The sequence below is a fragment of the Galeopterus variegatus genome, unplaced genomic scaffold (assembly GCF_000696425.1).
Source record: "Galeopterus variegatus unplaced genomic scaffold, G_variegatus-3.0.2 Scaffold624, whole genome shotgun sequence".
In the NCBI taxonomy this organism is placed as follows: Eukaryota; Metazoa; Chordata; class Mammalia; order Dermoptera; family Cynocephalidae; genus Galeopterus; species Galeopterus variegatus.
Window position 1 is genome coordinate 193,688 of NW_007726735.1, and position 10,344 is coordinate 204,031.

The 10,344-nt window shown below is 43.4% G+C and overlaps 1 protein-coding gene across 2 annotated transcripts in view; it reads left to right on the forward strand.

Annotated features, from left to right (window-relative positions):
- Positions 1-6,015: 6,015 nt before the first annotated feature.
- The window catches only part of FYTTD1 (forty-two-three domain containing 1), a 28,763-nt gene continuing 24,434 nt past the window's right edge, over positions 6,016-10,344 (forward strand). The window contains exon 1 of one of the 2 annotated variants that reach the window (XM_008570697.1): positions 6,016-6,195. In XM_008570697.1, the coding sequence (XP_008568919.1) occupies positions 6,093-6,195 (103 nt within the window). In that variant the 5' untranslated portion in view covers positions 6,016-6,092. Of the gene's footprint in view, positions 6,196-6,356; positions 6,442-10,344 lie in introns of those variants that run through there. The other variant, XM_008570699.1, reaches the window with a different exon arrangement.

Sequence of the window (10,344 nt, forward strand, 5' to 3'; positions counted from 1 at the left end):
TAGGGATGGCCAGTTAGCTCACTGGGTGAGCATGGTGCTGACAACACCAAGCCAAGGGTTGAGATCCCCTTACTGGTCAACTTTAAAAAAAAAAAAAAAAAAAAGATAAACATGGTACTAGAGTCCCCAGTCAGTGTAATAAGGCAAGAAAAAAACAAAGGCGTACAGATTGGAAACAATTATGCTAAGTAAAATAATCCAGTAAAGAGTATGGCTGTATGATTCTATTTATATAAAATTATAGAAAATGTAAATTAATATATAATGACAGAAAACAGATCAGTGGTTGTCTAGGTAGCAGGTCAGGGAAAGGATCATGAAGGAACACAAAAAAACTTTTGAGAACAATGGATATATTTATAATTCTGGTTATGATGGTGATTTCACAGGTATATACACTGTTCACCTGTATAAACTGCACGCTTTAAACATGTGTCTTGGGCTGGCCCATGGCTCACATGGTAGAGTGTGGTGCTGATAACACCAAGGCCACAGGTTCGGATCCCTATATAGGGATGGCCGGTTAGCTCATTTTGGAGAGCATGGTGCTAACACCAAGTCAAGGGTTAAGATCCCCTTACCAGTCATCTTTAAAAAAAAAAAAAGAAAAGTTTGATGCTATTAAGGCTGGCTGGTTAGCTGAGTTGGTTAGAGCATGGTGCTACTAACACCAAGGTCCAGGGTTTAATCCCTGTACTGGCCAGTAGCCAAAAAAAAAAAAAAAAAGAATAATGTTGTTAAAGTTGCCAGGCTTCTGGTCAAGATGGCAGAATACACAGTCCCCAGCATCACTCTCTGCCACAAATCAACCAATTTACAACTATCAGAAAGCAACAACGGCCAAGCTGGGGCCACTAGAGCTCAGGGGAAGAGTAAGAGAGACCTGTGGAGTGCATGAAGGTGGGAGAAGCCATGATGAGAGAATGAAAAAAACCACTCCAACCATTTCATGCCGTGGCCACTTTAAGGCTGGAGCTGCTGAGCAGATGGAGAAGGAGCTGGCAAAAGCCACAGCTGTGCCCGTTGGATGAAGTTGCTTGGAGGCAGCAGGGGAGAAGAGGGCCTTGGTGGCCCTCAGGCCAGCAAGACCACCAAAAGGGTTCCCGTGGACCCACACAGGAGTGAGGAGCCACAACAAATGAAAAAAGGAGCCACTCAGAAGCCAGTGAGTCATTGCAAGGGACTGGCTAATGGCCCATCCCATGGGAAGTGTTTGCAGCATGGGTGGTGGGGGAGATGGGCCCAGTGGGGGAACACTGGGGCACAGCAAGGACAGCTGACCAGCATCCCAATCAGCAAAGGACCACTCAGAGAGACTGACCAGGAATATAGAATTGCACAGGGTACAGTTTGATGAAAAGACTCAGGCCCAGATCAGAGTTTCTACACAACAAAGGTGCACTGGGTCTCTGGAGAGCCAGAAGTACTTATAAGGTCAACCATTGAAACCTGAGCTGTACAAAAAGCCTTCCCTAGGGAATCAGCAGCAAAGCAGCAATTTAGCTAAACCACACAGCTCAAGTACTGGTTCCCATAGGAAGTTCCCCCATTTTAGAAGTAAGCAAAGGACAAAAAATTAGTTACAGCCCAAGCACACCGCCAGCACCTTGGGGCCCACCCAGGGACTCGAGGCATGGATCTGGAGACTGGACCCCCCGCCACAACCAGGCATATCGCCAGTGCCAAGGAGCATGCCAAAAACATCACCTCTGTGTGGGTAGCTGAGAACAGCCACCACAATAACCATGGCTCCCGTGAAAGTGGCTAGTCACCACAACCACCACACAGATGGTCCACCAGCCACTGGAGTGCATTGACACAAGGAGAGTCACCAGCAGAGACCAAAGAAAAGAAAAGGATATCTCTCTCGACAAAGCCCATTCCAGAGTGACAGAGAAGCATCTGCTCTACAATAATATTGGGGGAACTGAACACACCTCTCAGCATTGGGCAGATCATCTAGGCAGCAAATCAACAGAGTAATCATTACTTTTTCAGAAGGAGAGAAGAAATCTAGGGTTATCAGAGGTGGGGAGGAGGGAGAGGGGGGAGGGAGAGATTGGACAAGGGGCATAAAGAATAAGTACAATTTGTAACAATATATATGATCGTAATATTGATTTGATCAACATATGTCAATGTTGAACCCCCAAAATATGAATAATCAATTATGATACAATAAAAAAAGTTTTTTAAAAGTTGCCAGATTTAGGCCGGCCTGTGGCTCACTCGGTAGAGTGCGGTGCTGATAACACCAAGGCCATGGGTTCGGATCCTATATAGGGATGGCCAGTTTGCTCACTGGCTGAGTGTGGTGCTGACAACACCAAGCCAAGGGTTGAGATCCCCTTACCGGTCAGCTTTAAAAAAAAAAAAAAAAAGTTGCCAGATTTAGTAACTAAAAATAAAACACTCACCAGTTAAGCTTCAATTTCAGTTAAACAATGAATAATTGTTTAGTATAAATATATCCTAAATATTACATGAAACATACTGTAGTAAAAAAAAATTGCTGGGCTGGCCCGGTGGCGCACTGCTACAGTGCGCCGCTTGGGAAGCGCGGCGGCGCTCCCGCCGAGGGTTCGGATCCCACCTGCAGACTGGCCGCTCACTGGCTGAGCGAGGAGCGGGGGCAGCACCGAGGGTTGCGATCCCGTTGCCGGTCCCGGTCCGGTACGGGCGCGACACTGAGGGTTGCAATCCGTTGCCAGTCATGAAAAAAAGACAAAAAAGACAAAAAAAAAAAAAAATTGCTGTTTACCTGAAACTTGGGACATACACTAAAAAATTATTGTTTATCTGAAATTCAAATTTAACTGGTCCTGTATTTTATCTGGCAATCCTAGTTGTTGTCTTATCTACAGTATGAAATCTGGCCTCTGAAAATGTTAGCTGCTTAAACTGAGTTTGTTTTGACTTAGATGAAGCTGCTGAATTGCTGGACCACAGACAAAGGCTGTATGCCTAGTGTCTAGCACAGTGCTTTATTCACAGTAGGCACTCAAAATATATTTTTGCTCTGAAAGCTGTGTGAAGATAGGGACTGCATCTATCTTGCTCACCATTTTATCCCCAGGGCTTATTACAATGCCTGGTGCTCAATGAATGTATGTTTAAGTGAATAGCTGCCTTTCATGCCCCAGAAAATTGCAGAGTTGACCTTTTAACTACAGCCCTTGTAACTAGATGATCAGCTTCTTGGACAGACCCCAGTTATGATTTCTTGGCTTTCCTCCCTCTTCAATTTTGCTGTGTTTCAGGTTACTATTTTGTTTTCTGTGTGACCTATCTACTGTTACCTGTAATGCCTTGCTCTTGTTTTCTGGTTTTCCCTTTGGAATCTGGGTGATTGCTCTGAGACTATGAGACTCTCAGCCCTTGGGGAAATTTGAAAGTCCCAAACACAACAGCTAGGATTGCTTAATGAAATATTTGGGCATGTCCCTTTAGAGTGAAGGAGATTTGGGATAGGCTTTCAGTTTTGGGGAGAAGAGCAGGACGAAAAGGAATCTTTATTATATCAGTTGTAGGGAGGATTTCATACATTTGGGATTTTTATCTGTCCTATAAATAGCTGAAGTAGAAAATGCATCCAAATTCTAAGTGCATTAATTTTCTTCCATAAAATTAAGAACTTAACCTAAGATTCCTTCCTGTAGTTTACTCCCACAAGTGAACAGAGATTGTAGAAGTTGAAGTGAAAGAAGGCTAATGTGGAGAAAAATGTCTTGTGTGTAGAGGACTTTAGAACTGTAAGGAATCTTAGGAATAACTTAATATAACATATACTTAGTATTACTTGTTTTTAAGTTTTCTTGTTTTTTTTTTTTTTCCTTTTTTGTCTTTTTTACTGACCAGTAACGGGATCACAACCCTCGGTGTCGCGCCCGTACCGGGGACCAGCAACAGGATCGCAACCCTCGGTGTTGCGCCCGCACGTCGCTCAACCAGTGAGCGGGAACCGGTCTCCACATGGGATCCGAACCCTCAGTGGGAGTGCCGCCGCGCTTCCAAGTGGCGCACTCTCCAGTGCGCCACTGGGCCGGCCCAAGTTTTCTTGTTTTTAAGATGAGTATGAGGCTCAGAGACTCTCCCAAGATCACACGGTAAATGATCGAAATGAGTGAAAAGGGAATCACTCATTAAAACCCAGATCTCCAGCCTACTTTCACCTCTACAACCCAGTTTCCCTAGTTCTTAGCAATCCAGAAAGGGTGGAGACTACAGGGTGAAGGAGGGGTAAAATCAAGTACACTGTGCTAAGAGCATACATGCTCCTCGGCATGCTGAATATTCTTGGGTCTTTCAGAGTCCAAACTTTCCTCCACTATTAAAGTTTCTTGTACCCCTTGATAGGTGTGTCCTAGGCTGATTCACTCTTCCTATGTGGTTATAGTTTTGTCACGGGGAGAAAAAAACCACTTGACCTTTGAGAATAAGGAGTTACTTAAGATATTTTCAAAAGCCTAACAAAACTCATACATTTCCCCAAGATAAGACTATCCAGGCAGGGCTGTCAGATTAGCTCAGTTGGCTAGAGCACCACCTTGTAATACCAAGGTCAAGGGTTCAGATCCTCTTTTCTGCCAGCCACCAAAAACCAAGCAAGGTTACCCAGGCTCACAAAAAAAGGTCATAGTTCTTTGCTTTCAGCTGGAAACACAACTCTACCTAATGGTTCTTGGTTTTATCCATGCTACAGATAGATGAAATATTTACATTTCGTTTTATTGGTAAGGTGACTGCAAAATTGTCACTGTAATCTCTGCTTTGAATTCAGATGTGGAGAGGGGAACTGGGATATAGCTGTTTTTTTATTAATAAAAATTGGAAAATAAGTTATTAATAAATGCAATGTACTTAATAAGAAATATTTGAAAACATGGGGTCCTCAAACAAAAAATAGTAAAGTATGTCCGTGAAGGAAGAAGTGTCCTTGTTGAAGTGGGAAACCACATGATATTGTGACATTACTAAATTAAGCATAGGCTACTATGATTTTGAGATACTTTAGGTTACTGCAAAGCTCTGGCTCATCTCTGCACTAAAGAAATTTTAGAAAGTGGAGAGGAGAAAGGTGGCAGAGATTTCTAGATGGACAGAGTACCTGCCCCTGATTTTTTCTTTACATGCAAATGTCTGAGATAGTTTTAAGCTGGTCTGAGGATGATATAACCTAAATGCTTCCACACAGCGCAGTTATCTGGGGGGAGGAGAATGAAGTAAGGAGAGAGGTGAATATCACATTTTGTAGATAGGAAGAAACAAGTTATACAGGAATTCATAAAATATTAAGAAGTTTTCTTATAGAGATGATTAAAAAGAAAATGAATCTTCCTATGAATTAGAGAAAAATGCAGCTAAATAAATAGAGGTACTTACCCCTCCCAAGAGAAGATGAGATCTTATTAAGGTAGGTAGTACCATGCCAAATGTTTTGAGAGTGCCGATTAAGAGGTGATAGATACGGGAAGCATTAGCACTTACTTTTATTGTTAAGGTGACGCAAGAATTGTCACTGCAGCCTTTGCGTTCAGACGTGGCAACTCCGCATGCTGCAGGTGGAGGAACGTGCCAGGGAGAGGGGAGCTGGCACGCAGTACTGCAATCTACGCTAGCAGGGGGGGTCTGTCCTGGCTTCCCAAGGCTGCATTGCAGTGGGGTGTGTAAGGTTCGTGTATACCGAAGCATAGGAGCCCTTCCTGAAGCAGGGGGGACTCGGAGGATACGGAGGATCGTGATATCATTTAATACATGTGATTCTGAGGTGCCCAGAGTCTAGCATCCTCCAATTTCAGCGGTAAGTCGAACTGCTAAAAGAGCGGTCCTTGATAGCTCCCAGAGCGTTTGCAATGCTTCATCCTGTCCGGCAAGGGACGCTAGACGCTAGTCCCGGCGTGGGGCCGCTCTTGTCGGCCGTGTGTCTCTGTAGCCAGCTCCCCCGCCCGTAGCCGCTGGTGGGAAGGCGAGGACGCCTCCGGCGCGCCTGCGCGTTCCCTCTGTGCAGCTAGTCTGCGTGCGTGAGTGGGGGAGGTGGTAGGCCTTCGACTCTGGCCTTCCCCGCCGAGTGTTCCAGCGCGGCGTCTCCAGCCATGAACCGGTTTGGTACCCGGTTGGTGGGAGCCACGGCGACACAGTCGCCGCCGCCAAAAGCCCGCAGCAATGAAAACCTCGACAAAATTGATATGTCTTTGGGTGAGGTGCCGAGTTAGAGTCGGGCGAGGGTGTGGGTGGAACCTAGTGGCGCGGTCTGTGGGGGAAGGAGCGGTTGGCTGCTTGCCGACCGAGTTTTCTTGCGGGAGGGCAGAACTAAGCGGGGGGACTGGGCGCCCGATGCCGGGTGGTGCCTGAGGGACGCGGGCGTCCTCTCGACAGAGGCTATGTCTGAGGAGGAGCTGTGGGGGCGAGCGCTACGGGCCTGGAGGTTTGGAGGGTAGAGGGGTGCGTATCGTTTTTTCCTTCCGAGGGGCGCTACCACTCGCCGGTTACCCCAGCTCTTTGTGAGGAAAACTCCGCGGGTTTCCCTCGAGCGTGTTCGCTGTGGGCGTTATCCGGAGCGAGGGTAATGATCCGACTGTGCCCTTCTTTCCGAAGAAGGATCTTTGAGAGTCCGGCTACGTCTGCAGTCGGTTTAAACCAGAGGTCTCAAAGAAGGTCTTGTTGGGCATTACGGTGCCCAGGCCTACGCCCGGAGCTGCAGATTTCCGTCGGGCGCCACGCTTGCCAATGGGGGCCGACCCCGGAGCGCCTGTCAGAAAGGAAATATCGTTAGTCAGAGACCTCATCAGATGTTGTTTTATTAGGCGGTGCCTAGAAAAGTACATCCTCCCCATCCAGGCCTCAAAGTTAACTAATTAGAAAAAAATGAAGCAAAAATCGAAGGAGAGATTTACGTGGATTGCTGAGAAGCCAGATAAAGCATGGGGTCTAGCACGTATAGGAAGAGTGGCGTGGTTTGGTGTCGATTATATAAAAGGAGGATTGGTAACTCAATTAAAAATTCAGACCTAACTCTACCGAGGCACTAGCCTCATTGTTTGGCCTGGCTGGTCCAAAAGTAATTCCATTTTTGTCGGGATTCAAGTTATGGCATTGGATGTAGTCAGCTCTGCCAACTCTTTCTGTGGCCTACAGTTTTTAGAATATTTGAAAAGTATGTACCTCACTAGTGGATTCAGAGTTACTTTAGGAGGACGGTATTAAGGATAATATCTGTCTTGGAAATATTCTTTTGGTCGTCATTTCTTTCCTTTTGTTTCTTTTTTGTTGTGGTTTATCTGGAAACCCCCTCTTGGTTTCTAGGATTGCCACAAATCAGAACCCAATATGTGAATTAAGTGAATTATCAGAAATAATAAGTTTGGCTTCAAGTCTTGCCTTACTGCTAGTCAGTAGTGAACTTGAAAGAAATGAGAAATCTTTTCAGTTAAGGCCAAGAAATAGCATAATAACTAATATTTATTGAGTGCTTACAACCTGCCAGACATTTTACATGTTATCTCAGTTTATCTTCGTAATAACCCTATGAGGTTTGTACTCCTAGTGATAAAAGAACATGAAATCCAGAGCCACACTGTCTCAGTTCAGATCTCGGCTTCGCCACTTACTAGCCATGTGGCCATGGGCAAGTTATTCTCAGTGCCTCATCTGTAAAAAGGTGATGGTAATAGTGTTTATCTACCTCAAAGTGTTGCTATAAGTATTAAATAAGTCAAAAGGTCAGTAAACTGCTTAGAATGGTACCTGGTACACAGTAAGCACTATATTTTATTTTTGTACGCACACACCATTGTTGTTATTCCCATTTTTCAGAAACCTGTGATATGTAGAAATTAATTTGCTCAAAGTCGTGCAGTGAATAAGTGGTGAAGTCAGGATTTCAGTCTGGCTCTAGAGCCCCAACCAAGCTATAGATGTTGTAAGGAAGTGTTGAACATGTATTTTCATAACCAGTACATTTGTAGATTTGGGTTTTTTTTAAAAAATATAATTTGTTTGGTGATTAGGATGTTCAATTGAAGAAAACTGAGGAATACTTCTCTTTAAGGTAGACGTGAAGTCCTTTTGAGAGCTAAAATAGACCTTGGTCTCTTTTCTCACCCCCAAGAACATAAAGCAGTCTGTTAGTCTTTTTTTTTTTTTTAAAGATGACCGGTAAGGGGATCTTAACCCTTGACTTGGTGTTGTCAGCACCACGCTCAGCCAGCGAGCCAACCGGCCATCCCTATATGGGATCCGAACCCGGGGCCTTGTTGTTATCAGCACCGCACTCTCCCGAGTGAGCCACCGGCCGGCCCCTGTTAGTCTTCTAGTGAGAATTTTACAGAGATGGGAAGAGGAGGATAATAATCTTCCTCTCTGCCATAGTGTTCATTTGACTTGTTTGAGGATTTTTTTTTAAATTTAATTTAATTTAATTTTATTTTTTTAAAAGATGACTGGTAAGGGGATCTTAACCCTTGACTTGGTGTTGTCAGCACCATGCTCACCCAGTGAGCAAACCGGCCATCCCTATATGGGATCCCAACCCGTGGCCTTGGCGTTATCAGCACCGCACTCTCCCGAGTGAGCCACAGGCTGGCCCTTGTTTGAGGATTTAGATAATAAAATGTTTAAATGTAAAATATAATTTTATATTTAATATGTTTTGCTACTTTTAAATTTTAATTTTTAATGTTTAAGCTCTATATGCTGTATTTTAAAATTAATCTAGTTAGTCAAAATTGTACTCTGCCCCCCCTTTTTTCCTAATGGTCCCCAGATCAAATTCATTTTTTTGGTATACTTTCAGGGCTCTGAGATTTTCGACTTTTGGTGAAGAATAAGTAGCACCTTGCTAAACGAAAGTAATATTTCATAAGTAGTGTCTTCCTAACTTTCGGCTCGCTGAAAATTTAACGTGTTCATATATCTGATATTCATGAAACCTTTTTATTTTGTTAAAAACTTTTTCTGAGTGTCTAACTTTGATGAACTCTTTTGTAGTTGGAAGTTGATCTCAAGAAGACAACAAAGTACTTTGGAGAGATATGAAATATTTTATATGAATATTTGTTTGAATGTGATCAAGAGTCTTAAAGATTACAGATGGGTGAGGTAGAGCTGTAATCTATTAGAAACAACCCTTATTGGGCCGAGCCCGTGGCGCACTCGGGAGAGTGCGGTGCTGGGAGCGCAGCAGCGCTCCCGCCGCGGGTTCAGATCCTATATAGGGATGACCGGTGCGCTCACAGCGCTCACTGGCTGAGCGCGGTGCGACCGGTTCTCAAAAAGGACAAAAAAAAGAAACAACCTTTGTAATCTATATTTCTTTCTCTGACTTCAAAAAAGATTAATTATATTGACATAGATTATTTGTGTATAGAGCAGTTTGGGAGAAAATAATTGAGGTTAATTAGTTTCGTGAAGTGTAATTAAGTTGTTGACTGTGTGCAGTTCTTTGGTTTATTTGCTTTATCAGTCATCAAAATTAATATTGAAGTTAGGACTGGAGAAAGTGTTTAGATATTTCTTAAATATTTTTGTCTTCTAGTACCCTCCTTTAACAGATATAGATAGGAATGGAGTACATTTGGTTTTCTGATCTTCACATTGTTCTGTTGTGGTATTAGAGTGATGTGATGTTTATGAATTACCTTGGGGCAGTTCGAAGGTATTTTTGGAAATAATGAGCCTTAGAGAGATCATTGTAGAAAGAAAAATAAGGTAACCCTGAATTACTTTGCTAGAGGAGGAGAACCAACAGTATATATATATATATATATAGGTCTGATGAGTTTACTTCGATCAATTAGCTTTCTCTGATGAGATTACTTAGATCGATTACCTCGGTCTGATGAGTTTACTTAGATCGATTAGTTCTGTCCAATGAGTTTACTTGGGTGGATGAGCTCGGTCTGATTAGTTTACTTAGATCAATGAGCTCACTCTGATGAGTTTACTTAGATCGATGAGCTTGGTCTGATGAGTTTACTTAGATCCATGTACTTGGTCTGATGAGTTTACTTAGATCGATTAGTTCTGTCCAATGAGTTTACTTGGGTGGATGAGCTCGGTCTGATGAGTTTACTTAGATCGATGTGCTTGGACTGATGCGTTTACGTAGATCGATGAGATCAGTCTGATTGAGTTTATTTAGATCAGTGAGCTCGGTCTGCTGAGTTTACTTATGTCAATGTGCTTAGTCTGATGAGTTTACGTAGATTGATCCACTTGGTCTTATGAGTTTAGTTAGATTAATTAGCTCTGTCCTATGAGTTTACTTAGATCGATTAGCTTGGTATGATGAGTTTACTTGGGTGGATGAGCTCGGTCTGATGAGTTTACTTAGATCGATGTGCTTGG